This window comes from Cebus imitator, unplaced genomic scaffold (assembly GCF_001604975.1).
Source record: "Cebus imitator isolate Cc_AM_T3 unplaced genomic scaffold, Cebus_imitator-1.0 Scaffold194, whole genome shotgun sequence".
Taxonomy (NCBI): Eukaryota; Metazoa; Chordata; class Mammalia; order Primates; family Cebidae; genus Cebus; species Cebus imitator.
Window position 1 is genome coordinate 1443846 of NW_016107509.1, and position 25314 is coordinate 1469159.

At 39.6% G+C, this 25314-nt stretch overlaps 1 protein-coding gene across 2 annotated transcripts in view; it reads left to right on the forward strand.

Moving 5' to 3' along the window:
• The window catches only part of CUL5 (cullin 5), a 107413-nt gene that overhangs the window by 23104 nt on the left and 58995 nt on the right, over positions 1-25314 (forward strand). For both annotated transcript variants that reach the window (XM_017547056.2, XM_017547057.2), the window contains exons 2-5: positions 2507-2616; positions 18037-18136; positions 21151-21327; positions 23964-24105. In XM_017547056.2, the coding sequence (XP_017402545.1) occupies positions 2507-2616; positions 18037-18136; positions 21151-21327; positions 23964-24105 (529 nt within the window). The remainder of the gene's footprint in view (positions 1-2506; positions 2617-18036; positions 18137-21150; positions 21328-23963; positions 24106-25314) is intronic.

Genomic DNA, 25314 nt, shown 5'->3' on the forward strand with positions numbered 1-25314 from the left:
ATACTCTTTTCCCAGATATTCCCCCATTGCCAACTCCCTGTTGGCTTCCCTGTGGCTCATTCGTGTGGAAAGAGTGCCTGTGAGGGGATTGGTTGTACTATAAGGAGTAAAGGATGGAGGGACTGGGGTATGGCAAATGTTGAAGTCCTCTAAAGAGCCAGTGAATGGGAGAATTCTAGACCTGTTAGCAACTGTTGAGTCCAGCCCGTTTGCTATTCTGAATAATAATGAAAGAATTCAAGAGACTTTGTAGCAAGTTAATAGAGATGAGGCAGCCTTCAGTCAGTCGGTGAAAACATATAAATCAAGCTTCATAGTCGGAAGAATCTTTTGCTTATTTCTAAGGCATTCTCTTTTGTAGATAGTGGATTTGGTGCCCTGCCACTTAGTTATGATTTAGTGATATGTTCTTTAGTTTATTTTTTATTTTTTATTTATTTATTTTTTGAGACGGAGTTTCACTCATGTTACCCAGGCTGGAGTGCAATGGCGCGATCTCGGCTCACCGCAACCTCCGCCTCCTGGGTTCAGGCAATTCTCCTGCCTCAGCCTCCTGAGTAGCTGGGATTACAGGCACGCGCTACCATGCCCAGCTAATTTTTTGTATTTTTAGTAGAGACGGGGTTTCACCATGTTGACCAGGATGGTCTCGATCTCTTGACCTCGTGATCCCGCCTCGGCCTCCCAAAGTGCTGGGATTACAGGCTTGAGCCACCGCGCCCGGCTGTTCTTTAGTTTAATAGAGAATAGGTCGAAGAACTACTTGAGCATCACTTTTGGAATCTATTATAAAAGTTTAATAGAAAACATTCAGTTATTAAATTCCTTTTAAAATTGAGTATTGGGGGAAAGTTTATTGTGTGTTCCATCAAACAGGAGAGCCAAATACATTTTCTGGTACTTAACTATATCTGTATCTATCTATAACTATATCTATTGCTTATAAGCCAATATATCTATTAGGATATTAGGAGATTTCAGAGCCTAACCAGTATTTAACTTATCTCTAGTACCTCGCTACTCTGGTTCTTTGTACCTTTTTTATTTTTAATTGCAGGCCTTACACTATGTTTAATTTTATAAATTACCAAAAGTGCTTGTGGAAATAGACTTAGTTGAAGTTAGAAAGTATCTTCTTGTTAAGAGGGCATTCTATATCTCCATGTCATTCAAGAAAAGACTTGTGTGTTCTTTCCGTGGGTGACAGAGCAAGACTCTGTCTCAAAAGCAACAAAAAAAATCACATGCTCACACTTAACTTGAAAAGGAGTGCTAATGACTAACACGTACGGGGTCTCACTCTCCCTTTGTTTTTGGTAATGTAACTGATGATTTTTTTTTTCCTAATGTTGTACCACTTTTACATTCCAGAGATAAACTATATGATTATGAGGTATGATTGTTTTGATATGCCACTTGTTTGATTTGATAATACTTATTTAGATTTTTGCATCTTCGTTCCCTGGTAAGATTGGCCTAGAGTTTCCATTTCTTACCCTGTTCTCAACAGTTTAGTGTCAGGGTTTTTTGTTAGCATTATAAAAGGAGATGGGTATTTTTCTATGTTTTTTTCTCCTCAGTTTTCAAAGTTTATATAGATTTCCAATATACTTTTTGCGAGGAGTTTAAGACAACTACAAAATTAGATGATACAGTCTCCACATAAGACCACTCTCAGTTCTGACACCAACTGTAAGTTTGGTGGATTCCCAAAACGCTCAGGTTTGATGATTGATTAGAAAGGCTCACAGCATTTAGTGAAAGCTGTTGTACCCATATTTATGATTTGTTGTAGGGAAAGGATTCAGGAAGAAAGAGACTGATAAGGTGGAGCTTAGGAGGGTTCCAAATACAGAGCTTCTCTTGCCTTCTCCCCATGTGGTCAGAACACATTTCTCTCCCGGCATCAATGTGTGTCAGTATGCATGAATATCGCCAAATAGGGAAGCTCACCCAACCTTTACTCTTGAGTTTTTATGGAGCTTATTCACATAGGCGTGACTGATTAATTGCTCACGAGGATAATTTCGGTCTCCATGTTAACTGACCTTGTGTGTCCCAAAACCCCTATCTCAAGTTACATTGTTCCATCTTTCTGATTGGTCAGCCTTCACCTAGGATTATACAGGTGTGGGCAGTCCCCTCCCTGAATTGCATTGTTAGCCTATCCAGAATGACCCAAGGCCTCCCAGACAAAGACACACTTATTAAACCTAACTTTCTAAGTGTCCAGAGATTACCTACTAGAAGTCAGGAGGAAAGACCAGACTGTCTCTTTGGATAAGGCCAAATTCTTCACTACATACTTTTGTACAATTAATTTTTCTCTTTTATGATTATCTTCCTGTGACTCCTCAATTCCAGATTAAGCTTGTAGGGATTCCATTATGGAAAACTGGTTCATTTAAATTTGAGCCCTTCATTTCTCTAGCGGTCTTATGAAAATTACAGGATACTTTTTATTTGACTGCATTAAAGTTAATCTTTTTTTTTTTTTTTTTATAAGAATAAAGGTTCTCTTCAGTTTGAAGACAAATGGGATTTTATGCGCCCGATTGTTTTGAAGCTTTTACGCCAGGAATCTGTTACAAAACAGCAGTGGTTCGATCTGTTTTCGTAAGTACCCCACTAATTCTGTTTGCTAACATACAGGAAATTTTGGTGATGTCTTTGTACACCCAGATGGAATGTGTAACTCTAGATTGGTCTGTTTACCTGTTAAAAAGTATTACTAGTTATGTTGAGGGTCTCCAAGACCTCTCCCAGGTATGATGATTTGCTAGAGGGCTCACAGGACTGAACGTACATTCATACTCAGAGCTATGAGTCATTACAGTGACAGGATCCCAAGCAAAATCAGCAAAGGGAAAAGGTGCATGGCATGAAGTGCAGGAAGAAGCAAGCACAAGCTTCCAAGAAGAGTCCCTTCCCAGGGGAGTCACACAGGACACAATTTTTCCAGCAGTGATTGACAACATGTGATATGTTGTCTACCAGAGAAGCTTATTGGAGACTCAGTACTCAGGGTTTTTATGGAGATTGGTCACATAGGCAGTCTCTCCCAATGTGTACCAAAATGAGCGTAAACCATAGTATTTGTATAAACAGTTTAGGTACAGTGAGCCACTGTTATTTCAGGAAAGTTTTATTTAAGTGTAGGAAACTGTTGACCATTCAATTTCTCAGGTGCCATCCAAGGACTAGTCTTACAAGCAGGCATTTCTAGGGGATGCAGTCTCAGGGGTGCTGGTTTAATGTTTTGCTGTTGGCCAAAATATTTTTACAGCAAAATTATGTCTGCAGGCCCCTGTGTAGCAGGGCAAGACCAACCTGTAGTATTGATCTCAGTTATCTTTTATTTTTATTTTTTATTTTTTTGAGATGGAGTCTTGCTGTTTCCCAGGCTGGAGTGCAGGGGCACCATCTTGGCTCCCTGCAACCTCTGTTTCCCGGGTTCAAGTGATTCTCATGCCTCAGCCTCCTGAGTAGCTGGGCTTACAAGCATGTGCCACCATGCCCAACTGATCTTTGTATTTTTAGTAGAGACAGGATTTCGCCATGTTATCCAGGTTGGTCTCAAACTCCTGACCTCAGGTAATCTGCCTGCCTCGGCCTCCCAAAGTCCTGGGATTACAGGCATGAGCCACCATGCCTGGCCAGTCATCCCTTTTTAGGGGTCCTGAATTTAGCCATTTAAAACAAACACCATAGATCATAAGGTTTATCTTAGAAAACCATGTGGCTTTCTCTTTCAGTTTCTGTATGGGCCATTTTTAACATGGTCAACTCAGGCACAACTGTCAACTCAGGTACAGCACAACTCAGAACAGTAAGTTGAAGCAGACCTGAAAGCCTTCCAGGATTGAGACAGTGCCATGCTAGGATACATACACTGACAATCGCAGAGGGCTCATGTAGTACTCCTGGAAACATGTTTAAAATTGTTAAGTTACCCCAAGCAAGATATTAGGTGGTACAGGTTAACAAGGCCCTCGCTGTGACCTCCCACCATGGGGCCTGTTATTCTGGGGTTCCCAGTTCAGTGTAGTTGACTTACAATTCAGTTCAGGCCTTGGTTTCAGCAGGACTGCCTGAAGGCAGTTAGTTCCAAACAGGAGGTGTTCTACATGAAAAGTGCAGAAGCTGAGGCTGTTCCTTGCTATCTCGTAGTTGGTGCTGTTAGGTATGATTTTAAGTTCAGCAGTCGGTTTGAATTAAAAGGACTCATGGCAGCTTGGAAAGGCAACCCTGAGAGATTCCCTTTAGGAAATGTGGGAAAGCTTTCAGGAATAGTTGTGAAAAGCAAAAATCATTAATGTCCTCCTCCTCTCCTGTCCCTTCTCAGATGCTAGGTTTTGTTTTCTCTTCCTTATAAAATCAGTGTATCCCTTTCAGTAATGAAAATCTCATGCCTTCTCAATTATCCAGGTCTGCATGAGGGACAAAAGATGTTTTTTACTGAAAAACATTTTTATACAACTTAATTAGACATATTATATTTAGGAATTGATCAGGATGATATCCTGAATTTTTGAAACTTTTCAAAATGGGCTTATGTTATCTCCCACCCCTTTTGTCCTGATCATTTGTCTAGTGAGTAACCTAGAAAAGATCAGTTCCTTTCTGGGGATAGCTGTGTTTAATAACCAAACAGACTTACTAAGGTGTGTGTGTACCAGGAGGGAAAGAGAGAAATAGAGGCAGGCTATTAAATCTATTGTTGCAAACTGTAACCAATCTAGAAACGCAAACACAAGTCAGTAGCAGTGAAACATCTCAAGAAGGGGTCAAAATCTAACCTGTAAGAAGTGGGCAACAGGGCTACACTCTTTTTGTGATGTGCCCTCTCCCAGCTTAAAGCTTTTGGTAGGAAACACCAGTTGAGAATACTTTTAGTCTCCATATTAGATATATAAGACTAATCAGCAGCTTGATTTTGGGTAGTCCCATCAGAGAAAAAGCCTTTTTCTTTGGATATCTGTGAGTGCTCTCTCTAAAAAAAAAACAAACAAAAAAATCCCCATGTGGTGGCATACGCCTGTAGTCCCATTTAATTGGGAGCTGCGGTGAGAGGATTGCTTGAACCCTCAAGCAGATTGCTTGCTGCATTGAGACTGCAGGAAGCTATGATCACACCACTGCATTCCAGACTGAGTGACAGAGCAAGACCCTGTCTCAAAAAAAAAAAAAACCAGAAAAAGTATTTCAGGCAAAGTCCTGTTTATTGAGTATGTGCCTGCTTTCAGTTCAGCACAGCATGTGTTAAGGTTGAAATAGCCCAGTAGCAGAGTGTCAGGTAATTGAGATCTGTGATTTCAGGATTCCAAAAAAGTTAGTGTCTTGTCTTTGACAGCAGCAAAGCCAATATACTTCAGGCTCACAGTCATATTTCAAGTCCAAGTGATCAGCAAGACTATCCAAAGTCCTATTTTACCTTGTCAGTCGTACAATCCAAATCGATCCCCTCAAAAATATGCATATCAGCCTGGAAAATCATCAGACTTCTAAGGGTCAGACATCTAATTTCACAAAGATTCAATAGCAGTGAAAAACTGCATTTAAAATTCCTAAAGTGTATTTCTTCCATCTGGAGATTTCCTTTGTTTTCATGTTGTCTCTCTTTTTCCAGAGGCAGCAGTAGTTAAAAAAACATAGTATGCATTGGAACCAAATCATTTTCTGAGTGGAAAAAAAAAAAAAAAAAAAAAACGCATAGTAAATATTGTCCATTGTGAAGAGTTTACTCTGTTCCCAAGACTCAAAGAGTTGAAATTCCAGTCTCTTCAGCAGAAAAAAAAAAACAGGAAGTTTTGTCTCGCTAACTTTTCCTGATTGGAACAATCCCTCTAGCATTTATGAAATGACTAGCAGCATATTACATATTATGTCATTTTTGATTATACCTCTAGATGCAATAGCTGCAAAGTACAAAGTCATCTCTTAACCCCCTACCATGTTTTTACCTTATTGATTGATTGATTGATTGATTGATTGAGATGGAGTCTTCCTCTGTTGACCAGGCTGGAGTGCAGTGGCACAATCTCGGTTTACTGCATCCTCCACCTCCTGGGTTCAAGCGACTCCTGCCTCGCCTCTTGAGTAGCTGGACTACAGGTACCCACCACTGCACACGGCTAATTTTTATATTTTTAGTAGAGATGGGGTTTTACCATGTTGGCCAGGCTGGTCTCAAACTCTTGATCTCAAGTGATCTGCCCACCTCGGCCTCCCAAAGTGTTGGGATTACAGATATGAGCCACCGTGCCTGGCCATCCTTATTTTAAATTTAATCAAACTTCTAGTAGTAAATTCAGTGTTTATAAGAGTAACATTACAGCTGCTAGGAGATCCTGACTGGAATGCAAGGTATAGATATAGGGAGGGACTGCAGCAGCAGCAGCTAGGCTGAAAAAACAGCTGAAGTGGTTCACTCTCCCCACTCCTGTTTCTCCCCTAGTTTAACTAAAGCTTTGCTCCAGCCCTGGGCTCTGATTTTGCTATTACTTTTTCCTATTTGGAGGAGAGAGCATATAAACTTAACGCTTTTGATCCACCCAAAACTCACCTTTGGGAACTTTTGGGCCTCTTCTCTTCCCACCTGGAGGCAAGAAAAAACAAAAACAGAGACGTCATCCAGGCTCTGCTTTTTCTCCCCTCACTTTAGTCAGCATGGCCAGAAACTGCCAGGGGAATGAGAGAGCCAGTTCTCCTGGTGTTAGAGCTACCATTTTCAAATTTCATAAATAATTTTTACCTGTCACAACAGACAGGCTCAGCTGCTGTTACATACTATGAATGATTTTATAGCCACCCAAGCAACAAACGTTTGTCATCCTACTGCTTCTTCCCTCTTCATGAGTCCAGCTTCTGACACCAGCTGTGTCAGCAATCCCAAGGTCACCCCTAGGCTTAGTGATTACTGAGAGTATTCATAAGACTCACCATGTAGTTGTATTCACGGCTATGACTTATAGCAGTGAAGGAAGCAAAGCAAAATCAACAAAGGGAAAAAGTGCATGTAGCAAAGTCCAGGCTAACAAAATGCAAACTCCCAAATGTCTTCTCCCACAGGAGTCAAACAGAGCAAGCTTAATTCCTCCAGCAACTGACTGAGACAACACATATAAAATATTGTCTACTGCCGGCCGTGGTGACTCACGCCTGTAATCCAAGCACTTTGGAGGCCAAGGTGGGCGGATCACCTCAGGTCGGGAGTTCAAGACCAGCTTGACCAATATGGTGAAACCCTGTCTTTAAAAAAAAAAAAAAAAGAAAGAAAAGAAAAAGAAAAAAAAAATTGTCTACCAGGGTAGCTAATTAGAGACTCAGCACCCAGACTTTGTCCTGAGAGCTGGTCATATAAGCAGCTTCTGCCTGGCGCTTACCAAAATTCAAGACTGGCAGAAGAAAACCGAGTGTTCAACGTAAGTCACACTGTTTGTATAAACAGTTTAGGTACGTAAAACATCCTTGTTAAGGAATGATGGGAATCCTCCCAAAAATCCAGATTGCCACATCCTAGCCAAAGGCCAGCCTTGCACACAGGTCTTTCTTAGGATAGCAGTCACACACACACTATTAAAATACTGTATCAATGAATTACAGATGTGTAATTGCATAACCTATACACATTGAGCTATTGTAATCATTTTCTCTATCACTTAAGAAAATACTCTAATTTTCTAAATGATGTAGGACTTGTTGCATACTATCAATTAACTTATAATTCTGGCCTTTGGGAAATTAAAGTTCAGTAAGAAATAGCTGAGGCCTTTTTAAGCTTTATTACATTCATGTATACATATAATTTTCATAAATCATTCAATTAAACTATTTTATGAATGTGTTGGGTGTGGTGGGGTTTTTTTTTTTTTGCTGTTAGGTTGTTTTTGCCAATTATTCAATTAAACTGTTTTATGAATGATATGTTGGGTGTGGTGGGGTTTTTTACTGTTAGGTTGTTTTTGCCAATCTGTTGATAAAATTTATTATTGAGAATAGTGCTTGTTCTCTGAGTACTCCTGACTGAGAAAAGGAGCAGAGAGTGGTGGTGTTCCCTACTAAAAGTGGACTTCAAAGTAGAAATCATTAATAACTTTGTATAGTTGGTGGCCTCAACATGTCATTTTTAAAGATCTTTCAGCCAGGCATGGTGGCTCACACCTGTAATCCCAGCACTTTGGGAGGCTGAGGTGGGTGGGTTACCTGAGGCCAGGAGTTCGAGACCAGCCTGTCCAACATGGTGAAACCCCATGTCTATTAAAAAATACATAAATTACCTGGGTTTGATGGTGGGCCCTGATAATCCCAGCTACTCAGGAGGCTGAGGCAGGAGAATCACTTGACCCTGGGAGGCAGAGATTGCAGTGAGCCAGGATTGCGTCATTCCACTCCAGCCTGGGAAACAAGAGTGAAACCCCATGTCAAAAAATAAAAAAGATCTTTCATCTCCCTGGAGTACCTAAAGCAGCTCAATGTATAGTCCTTTTAGGTAAAGGGATTCCTGTGTATCACCAAAACTGCAAGACTGACAATAATTAAAACCCTTGTAACTTTTATCCGTATTTTGGCCATATTAATCATTAACATTTAGGTTGCTTATATCTTTCTAAATCTGAGTTAATAATGTGTTGGTGTTAAGCTGCATTGACTATCTGAGATTCCCACCCCTTTTCTCATAATCTGTATTCTTTCTCAGTAGAAGTACTCTTGGTATTTTGGGTGGTATAAGAGATTGTTCTGCATCTTGCATAATATTTATCACTTCTGTCCTTCACTTTTTTCTTTTCTTTTTTTTTTTTTTTTTTTTTTTTTTTTTTTTTTTTTTTTTTTTTTTTTTTTTTTTTTGAGATGGAGTTTCACTCTTATTGCCCAGGCTGGAGTTCAATGGTGCAATCTGGGCTCACTGCAACCTCTGCCTCCCGGGTTCAAGTGATTCTCCTGCCTCAGCTTCCCAAGTAGCTGGGATTATAAGCATGTGCCACTACACCCAGATTTATTGTACTTAGTAGAGATGGGGTTTCATCATGTTGGTCAGGGTGGTCTTGAACTCCTGACCTCAGGTGATCCACCCGCCTTGGTCTCCCAAAGTGCTTTGATTACAGGCATGAGGCACCGTGCCCAGCCTGTCCTTCGCTCTTATAAACTCCAGTCATGAACACGCCTTCTGTGCCTTTTTCCCTACCCTTCATTATAAAAACATAGATTCTCACATGTTTCCAGATACCCTTCTAGGGGAATAATACCTTCCTCAATTGAGAACTGCTGCTCTAGATCCATGGTGTTAGGTTTGAGTCTGCTCTGTGAAATTAAAGCCAGAATTAAATAAACTACTTTCAACTTGTGAGATCTTAAAAAAAAAAAAAAGTTCTTTAAGTATATTACTAAATTTCAACAGCTACCCTATGAGGCAGTTATTGTCTGTACTTTACAGGTAAGAAAATTGATCTTGGCTGGGTGTGGTGGCTCATACCTGTAATCCTAGCACTTTGGGAGGCTGAGGTGGGCTACATGGTAAAACCTTGTCTCTACAAAAAAATACAAAAAATTAGCTGGGCATGGTAGCACATGCCTGTTTCCCAGCTACTCAGGAGGCTGAGGTGGGAGAATCAGCTGAGCCTGAGAGGTCAAAGCCACTGTACTCCAGCCTGGGTGACAGAGTGAGAACCTTACTTTAAAAAAAAAAAAAAAAAAGGAAAAGGAAAAGAAAAGAAAAAAGACCTTGAGAGACATAAGATATTTTGCCCAAAAATCAGGACACATTAAATTATAGAATTGGTTTTCAACCAAGGTGTGTGTTTGTCTCCAAAGTTTGTCTACAGTGTAGCAGTTAGGAGTACAGATTTTGGTATCAGTTGGAACTGAATTTGGATTCTGAGTCTTCACTTTTTAATTTTATAGCTCTCACCTGTTACTTCTTCTGGTTTACTCTTCCTCATGTCTGGGTCTCAGATGGAGACATTATTCATAAAATACTGGATAAAGTAGACAGGCAGGCAGTTTGGGAGGTATGGAGCAGAATAGGAAACTAGTTTACAAGTTTATTATAAAGGATATTATACCAGGTGTGGTGGCTCATGCCTGTGATCCCAGCTCTTTGGGAGTTGGAGACAGGTGGAGCCCAGGAGTTCAAGACCAGCCTGGGCAACACAGGAAGACTCCATCTCTACAAAAAGTACAAAAGCTAGCCAAGCATGGTGGTACACACTCTCAGGCTGGCCTTGAACTCCTGGCCTCAAGGGATCCTCCCAATCAGACTCCCCATGTAGGTGGGACCACAGGCGCAAGCCACTGCACCTGGCTCGGGGCTTTTCCTTGATGGAAAACTTTTTATTTCTGCGTCAATCTCGTTATTCATTATTAGTCTGTTCTGGTTTTCTCTTTCTTTATGGTTCAATCCTGGTAAGTTGTATGTATCTTCCCAGGAATTTATCCATTTCTTCTGTTTTCTAATTTGTTGGTGTATAGGTTTTTTATAATAGTCTCTAATGATTCTTGTTAATTGTATTTTAAAATTCTTTTATGTTGTTTTTTTCCTACTAGATATTAAAATATGGAGAAATTTTGTGATAAACACTGCTCATTAGCTAAGCCAGTAGTCATTCCTGGTTTTCTTTGCCTTGCATACCTTCTGCTAGAAAGACTGGATAATTTAATACTTTTTGGGTCTTCCTTGCTACTGGGTGGCTGTATGATACCATTCTGGAAAATATGTCTATGGGAGGCTTCTAGAAAAGTTTTTACTTTCCACATGAATTATACTAATGTGCTTGGCACTGTCCTTCCTTTCCCCGCTTAATAATCACAGGGGTAAGAGACTAACATGCTAAGATGGCAGAACAAAAAGGAAAAGATCCTAGTGAGCTGGTGACACCAACAGTTGCATACCTCTACTCTTCTTGTTATATAAGAAAAATAGTCTCTTAATGGATGGATCACCAGAGGTCAGCAGTTCAAGAGCAGCCTAGCCAACATGGTGAAACCCTGTCTCTACTAAAAATACAAAAATTAGCTGGCCATGATGGTGGGTGCCTGCAATCCCAGCTACTGGGGAGGCTGAGGCAGGAGAATCACTTGAACCTGGGGGGCAGAGGTTGCAGTGAGTCGAGATTGCACCACTGCTCTCCAGCTGGGCAACAAGAGCAAAAATCTGTCTCAAAAAAAAGGCTGGGCGCAGTGGCTCATGCCTGTAATCCCAGCATGTTGAAAGGCCAAGGTGGGCGGATAACTAGGTCAAGAGATTAAGACCATCCTGTCAAACATGGTAAAACCCCGTCTCTACTAAAAATACCAAAATTAGCTAGGCATGGGGGTACATGCCTGTAGTCTCAGCCACTTGGGAGGCTGAGGCAGGAGAATCACTTCAACCTGGGAGTTGGAGATTGCACTGAGCCAGGATCACGCCACTGTACTCCAGCCTGGCGACAGAGTGAGACTGTCTCAAAAAAAAAAAAAAAGCCTCTTAATAGTTAAATTCATCTTAATTCACTTTAATCTCGTTTTTAGTTGAGTGTGTCCTAAGTGATATAGGATGTGTTAAAGTATTCCAGTGTATTTGTGTCATGCCATTACATTTGTAATTATTTTTGCTTATATTTTATATGAGCTGTAAATAGATTATATAAAATTTACGATTTTAACCATTTTTAAATGTACAATTCAGTGGCATTAATTATATTCCAGTGTTATGCAAACATCAACACAGTCCATTCTCCAAACCTCTTCATCATCCCAAACAGAAGCTCTGTTGTACCCATTAAACAGTAATTGCTCATCCTTCCTCCCCCTAGCTCCTGGTAACCTCCATTTTCCTTTCCGTCTATGAATTTGCCTATCTAGGTAACTCATATAAATGGAATCATATAGTATTTGTCCTTTTAAAAGGTATACTGTTTTTTAACTGATTAGGTTATTCAGTTTGGGTTTAACGTTATGACTGGATATTCTTACTTTTGTTGCTTTTATAACTATCATGGATCTGACATTATTGTTTCTTTATTTTCCCTTTCTTTGTTTTTATTAATTTGGACATTTATTTCCATTAGTGGTTGCCTTCATGTTTCTTGCTCTTAGTTAGAATCATGTGATAGTCCTACTAATTGGAAACAAAATACATATCATTTTATCACATCAAGGTCACACTGTTTCTTCTCTTTTACACAAGGAAATCAAAACCTTTGGAATAGTTTTTACTTCTTGCTTCTTCTGTCTCTTCTGTCTGTCTCCTTAAGACTTTTGAGAAGCTTCTATTTCCTCCCCCTCCTATTTCTCCACTACTAGATTTTTCTAATATAGTTAAGTATTTTAAAAGATTCACTTTATGGCATGTTCCCTTTTAAAAGCACTTTGGGGCTGGGTGTGATGGCTCATGCCTGTAATCCCAACACTGTGGGAGGCCGAGGCTGGAAGATTGCTTGAGGCCAGATTTCGAGACCAGCCTGAGAAACACAGCAAGATTCCATCTCTACAAAAAATTAGCCATAGCTGGGTGTGGTGGCTTGTGCCTGTAATTCCAGCACTTTGGGAGGCCGAGGCAGGTGTATCACCTGAAGTGAGAAGTTTGATACCAGCTTGGACATTGTGGCAAAACCCCATCTCTACTAAAAATATAAAAATTGGCTGGGTGTGGTGTTGTACACCTGTAATCCCAGCTAATTGGCCAGCTGAGGCACAAGAATTGCTTGAACCCGGGAAGCGGAGGTTGCAGTGAGCCGAGATTGCGCCACTGCACTCCAACCTGGCTGACAGAGTGAGACTCCATCTCAAGAAAAAATAAAATAAAATAAGAAAGCACATGTCTGTAGTCTCAGCTACTCAGGAGGCTGAGGCAGGAGGATTTTTGAGAACATAAGGTTTACGTTATGGTGAGCTCATAATGCCACTGGACTCTAGGCAGGGTGACAGGGAGAGACCTTGTCTCAAAAAAAAACAAATGTACACAAATATATGTGTAAGAATATTCATTTTGGAATTAGAAAAAAGGAACAATCTGAATGTCCAATAATGGAGGAAAAAAAAAAAAAAAAAAAAAAGTGCCTTGAGAACATTCTTCTCTGATACAGCAATGCAGAGAAGTACTTGGCAGTTAAGAAAAGAGAGCTGGAGAAGATACACCAAATCACTTCTAAGTTTTACTCTTTTTTAGGTAAGATTTCTAGAGAGTACCTAACTCAGCCCCCTTTACCACACCATTCCCTGTTACCCTGTGAGACTGAAGTCCAGTTTGAATCTTTCTGATATATATGCAGCAGTGAACTGAGTATAGCAGGGTTACAAAGATACGTTTGTTTTAGAGATGCACAGGACTCCACTGATGAGTGACTGGTTCCAGAATTTTTCAACAGCCTTACCAACCTTTCTTAGAACTGCACTGATTCTTACTGCTAAGACTTCCCTCCTTATCTCCTCTACAGGGATCATACCCATATCCAGCTTTTTCTAGCCCATTTTCCATTTTCCTTCACAGATCTCAGCTCACTGCAACCTTTGCCTCCTGGGTTCAAGCAATTCTCCTGCCTCAGCTTCCCGAGTAGCTGGGGCTACAGGCACCTGCCACCATGCCCAGCTAATTTTTTGTATTTTTAGTAGAGACAGGGTTTCATCATGTTGGCCAGGGCTGGTCTCAAACTCCTGACCTCAGGTGATCCACCCGCCTTGATCTCCCAAAGTACTGGGATTACAGGTGTGAGCCACAATGCCTGGCCCCATCAGCTTCTTAAAAGTCTTCTTAAACTAACACGAGTGATTGTGGAGTGTCTGGCACATAGTAAACAGTTAATACATGTTAGTTTTGTTATAGTAAACTAAATAAAAGATGATGGTGACTCTAACTATGGTAATGGTGATGGAGGGAAATGTCCACATTAGAGAGACATTTGGATGATGAATACAATAGGACTGTGAATAATATAAGGGATAAAAGGGGGTTGGGTTGCCCAGTTTCTTTCTTATCACTTTGCATTTCACTTTACAGGGTAGTCACATCGGTGTGCTTACAATTCACTGCAATTACCATAATCATCCACAATTCTTTTTTTTTTTTTGACAGAGTCTCGCTCTGTTGCCCAGGCTGCAGCAGTGCAGTGGTGCAATCTTATGCCTCAGCCTCCCGAATAGCTGGGACTACAGGCATGAACCGCCACACCAGGCTAATTTTTGTATTTTTTAGTAGAGATGGTTTCACTGTCTTGGCCAGGCTGGTCCTGAACTCCTGGCCTCAAGTGATTCACCAGCCTTGGCTTCCCTAAGTGCCGGGATTACAGGCATGAGGCACTGCACCTGGCCTACAGTTCTTATACTGTCGTTTTCTTATAAAATATCCTCCCTCCTATCTTTGTACACTTTTGCCTGGCAAATTCCTATGTTTAGAGATTAAGCTCAGGAACCAACTATTCCAGGAAACCTTTCCCTTTTCTCTCTACCTCTCACTTTCACCCTCACCCTATCCTTGGGTTCCTAAGCCATCTTTTGTTTATACGGGTAAAATAGTTGTAACATACTAAATTATGTATCAGTTTCTTTTTTTGTATCAGGACTTTTTTCTTTTTTGAGACAGTATCTTTCCCTGTTACCCAGGCTGGAATTCAGAGGCATGATCTTGGCATACTGCAACCTCTGCTTCCTGGGTTCAAGTGATTTCCTTGCCTCAGCCTCCCGAGTAGCTGGGGCTACAGGCGTGCACCACCACATCTGGCTGATTTTTGTATTTTTAGTAGAGATGGGGCTTTGCCATATTGGCCAGGATGGTCTCAAACCCCTGGCCTCAATTGATCTGCCCACCTTGGCCTCCCAAAGTGCTGGGATTAAAGGCATGATCCAACATGCTCGGCCTGTTTCTTTTTTAAAAAAAATGTTTGGAGGCAGTTGTTACTCTGTCACTAAGGCTGGAGTGCAGTGGCACAATTGTAGCTTACTTTAACCTTGAGCTACTGAGTTCAAGTGATCTTCCCTCATCAGCCTCCTGAAAATTAGGATTACAGGCATGTGCCACTATGTTCAGCTGATTATTTTATTTTATTTTTGTATAGATGAGGGCTTGCCATGTGGCCTAGTCTGGTCTCGAACTTCCGGCCTCAAATGATCCTCCTGCCTTGGCCTCCAAGAGTGCTAGGATTACAGGCATAAGCCAATATGCCTGGCCCAGTCTCTTCTTTTAAACTCTAGATTCCTTTAGTCATTAGGTGAGACTGTATAGGTATGCATGAGTCAATTAATTGTTTTGTAATTTATTCTGAGAGTATTGGGAAACCATTAAAGAATTTAGGTATGGGGTAATATGATGTGTCTTGAGTTTTGTGAAGATCATTTTAGCTTCTTGTCTAATAGATTAGAAGGGTTCAAGAGTAGATTTGGTTTAGTGTGAGTTCTGGAGCCTGATTTCCTGGCTCCAACATATATAATCTTGGATTGTTTTTCCCTAAGCTCCCCATCTGTAAAATAAGGATAAAATAGTAGTACTTTAAAGTTGCTGTGAAGATAAAGTGAGTTAAAAGAACTTAGAATACTGTCTGGCCGGTCGCAGTGCCTCATGCCTGTAATCCCAGCACTTCGGGAGGTCGAGACAGGTGGATCACCTGAGGTCAGGAGTTTGAGACCAACCTGACTAACATGGTAAAACTCCCTCTCTACAAAAAATACAAAACTTAGCTGGTGGCACATGCCTGTAATTCCAGCTACTGGAGAGGCTGAGGCACGAGAATCACTTGAACTTTGGAGGCGGAGGTCGTAGTGAGCCGAGATTCCGCCACTACACTACAGCCTGGGCAACAAGAGCGAAACTTCATCTTCAAAAAATAAATAAATAAAAGAATAGTATCTGGCACATAATAAGCAGTCAGGTGTTACCTTTTGTGTTACTATTTAACAAATATTTGTATGCTGACATCATCCTAGGCACTGGGCCAGATACCATTATGAAGCTGAATTGAACAAGTGAAAAAAGCATTCAAACTAATATGGAGACAAAACTTTGGGCTGTAATAGTGTCTCTAAAAATTGGAATATAGGCCAGGCACACTGGCTTATGCCTATAATCCCTGCCCTTTGGGAGGCTGAGGCAGGAGATTACTTGAGTTCAGAAGTTCACAGTCAGCCTAGACAACATAGGGAGACCCTGTCTCTACAAAAAATAAAAAATTAGCCAGGCATGGTGGCATACACCTGTGGTCTCAGCTAGTCTCAATCACTTGAGCCCAGGAGGTTGGGGCTGCAGTGAGCTGTGTTCATGCCACTGCACTCCAGACTGGGCAACAGAGTGAGACGTTGTCTCAAAAAAAAAAAAAAAAAAAAAAAAGAAAAAAGAAAAAAAGAAACGAAATAATTAGAATATAAAACAATTTGATTATTGACATGTTATAATTCTGGAGATGCTTTATTTGGATTTGACTTTTTTTATAGTAGAGACTCCATTGTAAATTGAATGAATCACTGAGGAACATGAGGAACATTTTTTGAATGAATGATTTTTCAGTATGACCCTGTCCTTTTGTTGTAAGTTTCTCTGATTTACAACTTGGTATTTTATTTTATTTTATTTTTATTTTTTTGACACAGTTTCACTCAATCACTCAGGCTGGATTTTAATGGCGGCATCTTGGCTTACTGCAACTTCCGTCTCCTGGGTTCAAGTGATTCTCATGCCTCAGCCTCTCAAGTAGGTGGGATTACAGATGTGCACCACCACGCCTGGCTAATTTTTGTATTATTAGTAGATACGGGGTTTCACCATGTTAGCCAGACTGGTCTTGAACTCCTGACCTCAAGTGATCTGCCAACCTCAGCCTCCCAAAGTGCTTGGATTACAAGCGTGAGCCACCACACCTGGCCTACAACTTGGTAATTAATAAATTAACTTTCTGAACATGCTGTACTAATATTAAATATATTTCTATAATGAAGGACCTTTTTGTAAAATACATCAGTTTTATAAGTTCTGAGTTTTTGTATATCAATTTATGATAGCTTTTGTTTTTGTTTTTTGTTTAAAGGAGAAATGGTAATTGCTGCATACATGGATAATATGTGGGGAAGCTAGGATATTTGCTTTATTGTGATTTAAGTGACTAATTTTTTAAAAAGACAAAATAGGCTGGCCCATATCCCAGCATTTTGGGAAGCTGAGGCAGGAGAATTGCTTGAGGATCAGAGTTCAAGCCCAGACTGGGCAACATAACAAAACCCTGTCTCTACCAGAAATTTAAAAAACTAGACAGGTGCATGCTTGTAGTCCTAGCTACTTAGGAGGCTGAGGTGGAAGGATCCCTTGAGCCCAGGAGTTTGAGACTGCAGTGACCTGTGGTTGTGCCACTGCATTCCAGCCTGGGTGACAGAGTATATAACAAGACCGGGTGTGGTGGCTCACACTTGGAATTCCAGCACTTTGGAGGCTGAGACAGTAGGATCCCTTAAAACCAGGAGTTCAAGACTAACCTGGACAACACAGGAAGATTGTCTCTACAAAAATTTTTTTAAAAAAATGAGCCAGGTTTGGTGACGTTCTCCTATAGTCCCAGCTCTTGGGAGACTGAGGTGGGAGAATCGCCTCAACCCAGGAGGTCGAGGCTGCAGTGAGCCATGATCATGCCACTGTACTGCAGCCTGGGCAACACAGTGAGACCCTGTCTCTAAAAAATAAAAATAAACAGTTTTTAAAATAATTAAAATTAAAGTGATAAAAGAATATATATCTCTTGTGTTAAAGAATTTGAAAGATTTGTAGTTGCTTTTGCACAAGAAAATACTAATAGTTAACTTTGGAGAGTGACATTGGGAGATGGAGACATGCTTTCACAACTAAATTTTATGTGGTAAGTAGCAGAGAATTAAAGAGGAAAACGATGGCAAAAGAAAATAAAAATAGGAACAAATGTATATGTGAGGCAATTTACAAGAGTACTTGGTTTATATGAGTGAATTCAAACACCAGTAGCTTGGTTCTAATATGATCCATGGAAACTGTACTACAATAGAACTTAAGATGAGTTTTGTCTTGGTTCTTGTTTCATTATTAACGATTGTTTACCTACTTTATATTCGCAGGGATGTGCATGCAGTCTGTCTTTGGGATGATAAAGGCCCAGCAAAAATTCATCAGGCTTTAAAAGAAGATATTCTTGAGTTTATTAAGCAAGCACAGGCAGTAAGTTCCACATGTTTATTTTAGACTTGTTTTAAAACTAGTCAGGTAATCATATTTTATAATTTTGAAAGTAGGACTTCCTGAAGTAGTTTCAAAATATTGCATTGACTTTTGACACATTTGTGAAAGAATTTTATTAATGAAATGATTGTCATTAGTTGGATCATTTTTTTTCCCACAGTGATACTTCTGTCAAGAGAGTACATATTATCCTTAATTAAAAGATGCTATAGTGAATTCAGTTTTTTATGATTTTTAGAAGTCCCCACCACCATTATTTTTTGGCTACACATCAGTCCACACAAATCTGTATTCTCCTCTCATGACTAATACCTCTTCTCAAGTTGACAGTAGTTTCTTTAATTCCAGATCCTTCTTTAGTTGTAAATTCTTTAGGTTGTCCTTTGTATTGCTGTTGCTGAGCTGAAATTCACCACTCTTGTATTGTTATTATGTATAAATGGCTAATTATACTGAAATGAAGACAAAGGTCATTTAGGCATTAGATCAGTTATGCAAGAGTTTGTTTGTTTTGACACCTTGTAATGTTGTTTTAAGTCAGCCATAGCCTCTCTAATGAATAAATCTCTTACCATTTTGAGGAGGAGCCAACGGACATGAGATTATTTTCCTTTCTATAAAATGAGGTCTGGGGCAGGCCACAGTAGCTCACGCCTGTAATCCCAGCTCTTCGGGAGGCCAAGGCAGGCGAATTGCTTCACTTAGAAAATTAAATGTTTTAATATCACAATTTAAAACTATTTTCTTAGAACTAATTTAGAGATTTGCATTGGAAAATGTATCATATTTTCTTTTTATGATTTGATAAAGACAAATTATGTTTATTTCAGATTGATAGAGTTTTATTCTTCAGTTTCTGGAAATAAACTTATAAAGAATTACCTTCGTCTTTTTTGTTTTTTGTTTTTTTGTTTTTTGTTTTGTTTTGTTTTGTTTTTGAGATGGCGTCTCACTCTGTCTTCCAGGCTGGAGTGCAGTGGCGTGATCTCAGCTCACTGCAACCTCCACCTCTCGGGTTCAAGCAATTCTCCTGCCTCAGCCTCCTGAGTAGCTGGGATTACAGGGATGTGCCATCACACCCTGCTTTTNGTTCAAGTGATTCTCATGCCTAAGCCACCCAAACAGCTGGGACTACAGGCACATCTACCACACCTGGCTTATTTTTTCTATTAGAGACAGGGTTTCACCATGTTGGCCAGGCTCGTCTTGAACTCCTGACCTCGGGTGATCCACCTGCCTTGGTCTCCCAAAGTGTTGGGATTTCAGGCGTGAGCCGCCTTACCTGGTCTACCTTAGATGTTACTAACAGATGTTAAAAAATATACTCAACACTGGCAAAAAAATATGGAAGGGTTTCACTGTAACATAACTGAATAAAGTCTGGAAATGTAGACCTCAACAAGAACCCGAGAATAGGATTTAGCACCACTAATTCAGGGCAGTTAATAGGAATAGCAATGCCAGACATGGGTATATAACTTAAGAAGATTTTTTAAACTCTTAAGAATTTTTTTTTTGTGTGACTCATTTTACTAGGCAATCTTTAATTGAACATACATTGTCAGTAAGGACCAAATCTCCCAAATGGTTGAAAGGCAATATGCATTGAAATGTTTATAACCTTTTTAAAGAATAAGAAAAAGAAATAAAAATAATAAACATGTGGATTCTTCTTTTTTTTTTTTTAACCTGGATTAATACATCTGTTTTATTTGTTTACAATTCTGTGGCTTAGCAATTTGGGCTGCTCTTAGCTGATTTTGCCTAAGCTTATTAATGCAGTAGCAGTGAGCTGTGAGCTTTACCAGGACATAGTGGTCTAAGAGAGCAGTAAAACATGTATATGGTTTTTGGTGCTGGCTTTCTCTTCCCTGTGTGGTTCCTCATTCTCAAGGAAACCAGCCTTTGGGATGAAAGTAGGATCTACAATACCTATTCATGGATAGGCTTAGAAATCTCACAGTCTTACATCTGTGGCGTTCTGTTGGTCAAAGTAAATCACAGGACCAGCCCAAACTCTAATAGTGGGAAATAGACTCTACCATCTTTTAAAAAATTGAGATATAATCCATATACCATAAAATCTACCCCCTTAAAGTATATGATTCAGTGGGTTGTATATTTCCTAAAGTTGTGCAACCATCACCCACTAATCCCAGAATATTTTCATCACCCTAAAAAGAAACCCTCTATCTATGAACTCTCACTCCCTATTACCCCCTTCACCCACTAAATCCCTAATCTGCTGTCCATGGATTTGTCTGTATTTGACATTTTCAATATTGGGATCATAATATATATCCTTTTGTGACTAGTTTCTTTCACAATATTTTGTTTCTTTCGCAATATTTTATTTCTCTTTATGACTGAATAAGGTCTGTTGTTTGGATATACCATATATTGTGGGGTTTTTTGGTTTCTTTTGTTTTTCATTTGTTTAGTTTTTTCTTTTTGAGACAGAGTCTTGCTCTGTCACCCAGGCCAGAGTACAGTGGCTCAGTCACAGCTACTGCAGCCTCAACTGTGAGGGCTCAAGCAATCCTCCCACCTCAGCCTCCTAAGTAGCTGGAACCACAGCCACGAACCACCACATCCAGCTAATTTTTTGTGTTTGTGGAGTTGAGGTCTTGCTGTGTTGCTCAGGTTGGTCTCAAACTCCTGAGCTCAAGCAGTCCTCCTGCCTCAGCCTCCGGAAGTGCTGAGACTACAGGTATGAGCCACCATGCCTGCCCTTTATATTGTTTATCCATATTTCAGCTGATGGATATTTGGGTTGTTTCTACTTTTTATCTATTTTGAATAATGCGGCTATGAACATTCGTGTGCAGGTCTTTTTTTTTGTGAACCTGTGTTTCAGTTTCTCTTGGATATAATAGAGTTTGTACAATAATTTAAAAATTATGTACAATTTATATTTTGGCATGAATATGTTTTATTCTTAATTTTTCAAAGCAACTGCATTTATTTCAAATTGGTACACCTCTTTTTTTCAGCGAGTATTGAGCCATCAAGATGATACAGCTTTGCTAAAAGCATATATTGTTGAATGGAGAAAATTCTTTACACAATGTGATATTTTACCAAAACCTTTTTGTCAACTAGAGATTACTTTAATGGGTAAACAGGGCAGCAATAAAAAATCAAATGTGGAGGACAGTATTGTTCGAAAGGTAAGACCATTTTTCTTATTGTTTTCCTAATATTATTCAGAAAGAGGATAATTTGGAAGCATTTGAAAGTAATTTCAACTTTTAAGTGGGTTTTTCTACTTCATATGTAAATTGCCTTTCAGCTCTTATTTGATTTTATTGGAAAATATTCTTTTTCAGTAAATGTCTTTAACGTCAATCTTCTTTCATCTTTTTATGTGGTCTTAATCTATAGATCTGTGTCTTCACCCATTACCTCCTTTACTTTCCTTTTTACTTTATCCTTTTCCTGGTATTTTTGGTATTTGATTTCTCTATTCTTTCTTTTTACTCTTTTTCCTTAATTGAATCTCACTGTGTCACCTAGGCTAGAGTGCAGTGATTTCAACTCTCTGTATCCCGGGTTCAAGCAATTCTCCTTCCTCAGCCTCTCAAGTAACTGGGACTATAGGCGCACACCACCACGCCCAGCTAATTTTTGTATTTTTAGTAGAGGCTGGGTTTCGCCATGTTGGCCAGGCTGGTATCAGACTCCTGACCTCAGGTGATCTGCCCGCCTCAGCCTCCCACAGTACTGGGATTACAGGAATGAACCACTGCACCCAGCTTATATTCTTATTTTACTAGAAACTAAATTACTTTTCTCCTCTCTCAAAAATCTCCTTTTATTGGGTTACCTTCTGATAACTTTTTGTTTAATTGTAGCTAAACTGCTATCATCTCTATAATTTCCCTTTTACTTAATTCTAGCTATTATAAAGTCAGTATATACTGTCTTTATTTTCTATTTAAAAATTGTGTCAAGTAACCTGTCATGATTTAATGGAAAGAACTTAGTGCTGAGTATGAAGGGTCCTAGGTTTCCCTTTCAACTCTTCAAACTCTATTTTGAAGAGTCCTCATTTTCATATATCTTTCTACTTGTAAGAATCAAATGGAACCATAGATTTGAAAATTTAAAAATGCCATTTGATCTTTAGTCAACTTACTGTTTGCTATGATGGTTATATAACAGACTCAGGCATTACAGTAGTATAACCTGGGCGTTGTTGCCCCATCCTAGCCTTAAAATTTGCTCTGATGTTGACCGGGATACTGTAAATTTAGATACCCAGTGGTTCTTCAGTGATAGAAATCACTGCAACATGGGAAATCTGTGCCAAAAAACCAAAAAGTGAAAAACACTTCTGACTGCTATTTAATTTGCAGTCTCATAATCTTGTCCTCGTTTTTGTTGTTATTCCTTTAAGTTTTGCCATTCTCTATGGGTTGTAGGAAGCAGTGTCCACTTAGTGATTAAGTGTATCAGTCCTGGGACCACAGTTGTTGGATTCAAATCCCAGTGTCATCATCGATGAGATGCATGAATGTGAAAAGTTAGCTTTGCTATCTGTACCCCAGGTTTCACATATCTGAAGGGGGGATAATCATAGTACCTATATCAAGATTATGAGGATTAAATGGGTTATATGTGGACAATACATAGAGCAGTCCCAGGTACAGAATGAGTGTTATAAAAGTGTTAACTCTTGTTATTATTGTTGCTGCTATTAATGTATCTCCTACATCTGACCAAGTTTCTTGGAGTACTTACATAATCACCAATATGTATATACCATTTTTATCATTTTACTGGAACATCTAAATGGTAGATTTTGATACTCTTTTATAAGGTCCAGTATCAGATTTTCAGTTGGTCCTTTTTGCATTTTTTATGTGTCTATACAAACATATATATATGTCTATTTCAAACACACCAATGTATCTGAAATTCGACCATGGAACTATAGGAAAATAAACATTTTCCATGTATTATCATCATTAACTTTTATAACCACTTGAAATTTGCACTATCGTTTTGACCATTTTACACATAAGAAAGTGGATAAATAAGCAACAAAGCTGGGATTCAAATCCAATTATGTTGGATTCTGAAACACTTTTTCTTTATTTATTTTTGTTTTGTTTGAGATGGGGTCTTGCTATGTTGCCCAGGCTAGAGTAAAATGGTGTGATCTTTGCTTGCTGCAGCCTTGCCCTCCTGGATGCAAGTGATCCCCCACCTCAGCTTCCCAAGTAGCTGGGACTACTGGCACATGCTACCATGCGTAACAAATTTTAGTATTTTTTGTTGTCGTTGAGATGGGTCTCACTGTGTTGCCAAGGCTGGTCTGAAACTCCTGGCTTCAAGTGATCTTCCCATCTTGGTCTCCCAAGGTTTTGGGATTACAGGCATGAGCCACCACGCCGAGTTGACACGTCTTCTTTACCATTATGCTAAATATACTGCTTCCCTGAAGTATTCAAGTGACTGCAGCCAAAGTGTTTTTTGAGACAGGGTCTTGCTCTGTCACCCAGCCTAGAGTGCAGTGGCACAATCTCAGCTCACTGGGACTACAGGTGTGGACCACTACACCTGGCTAACTTTTTTGTATGTTTTATAGAGACAGGATTTCACCATGCTGCCTAGGCTGGTTTCAAACTCATGGACTCAAGCGATCCACCTGCCTTGGCCTCCCAAACTGCTGGAACTTCAGGCATGAGCCACTGCACCTGGCTTAGGCCTAAGAATTTGATTTTCTTTTTTGGTGTTTGTACATGATATTTTATATATTAGTAATTGAAAATTATGTTACAATTTGTTCTTGTTTTCCTAGCTTATGCTTGATACATGGAATGAGTCAATCTTTTCAAATATAAAAAACAGACTCCAAGATAGTGCAATGAAGCTGGTACATGCTGAGAGATTGGGAGAAGCCTTTGATTCTCAGCTGGTTATTGGAGTAAGAGAATCCTATGGTATGTTCTGAACTTTTAGGACCATAATTTCTGTTTCATGGAAATTGTAGGACAGTTATGGAATAGCACAATCAAAGCTACGTCTACTCTCTGTACTAGATGCTTTTTTTTTTTTTTGAGACAAGAGTCTCGCTGTGTTGTCCCAGGCTGGAGTGCAGTGGCGCCATCTTGGCTTACTGCAACCTCTGCCTCCTGGGTTCAAGCGATTCTCCTCCCTCAGCCTCCCGAGTAGCTGGGACTACAGGCGGCTGCCACCACTGTGCCTGGATAATTTTTGTACTTTTAGTGGAGACAGGGTTTCACTCTATTGGACAAGCTGGTCTTGAACTCCTGACCTCATGATCCGCCCACCTCTGCCTCTCAGAATGCCGGGTTTACAGGCGTGAGCCACTGTGCCCAGCCTTGATGCTTTTTTTAAAAGAGTACACATACGATATTAATTGTGCTTAAAAGAATGTATAATAATTCATATTCATGTGGTTAATGCTTATTTTCTACATGCCATTAATTTCTTGGCTGACAGGTCTTTTTAGTGAACTAAATTAGATATATAGATTTGAATATATAGCTCGTAAAAGGTAACTAGTTCATTAAAAGGTTAGGTATTTATGTTTTCAGGAAGTAAGTTACTTCCATGAAGAGCAATGAAAAGGAGAGCATGCAGGAGTACATTCTCTCTTCTGATTTGTTTCCTGTGACTTAGAGTATGTTTCTTCCCCACCCTTCATCCTCCTCCTGGAGGCCTTGCTTAATTCCCACACTAAGTTAAGGTCTCGCATTCAGTGCTTCCCAGTACCTGTGCCTCCTTGGCATAGTACTTTTGTTTAATTGTGTTGTTAGCACTGTGTCTTTACTGAACATAGAATGCATGGCGAAAAATCACTCTAGATAAGCATTGATTGAGTTAATGAACCTATATAGTTATTTTTTGACTGGCTTTTTTTCATTGCCCCATATTCCTTTAGTTATCAAGTCTTTAGATTTTCATTAGCAGTGCTCCTGAAATTTGTTTTTACTTGAACTGCTACCAGACTTTAAACTTTACATGTAGAGTTTTGAAATGGCCCTCTTACAGTGATTGTATTCCTATCATTTAACCCATCTGCTGTTTATAAGATTGACGTTTAGGTACTATTTTATTGGTATTATTTCTACTTACCCCTTAAGTGCTATAGCACGCTTTTTTTTTTTTTTTTTTTTTTTTTTTTT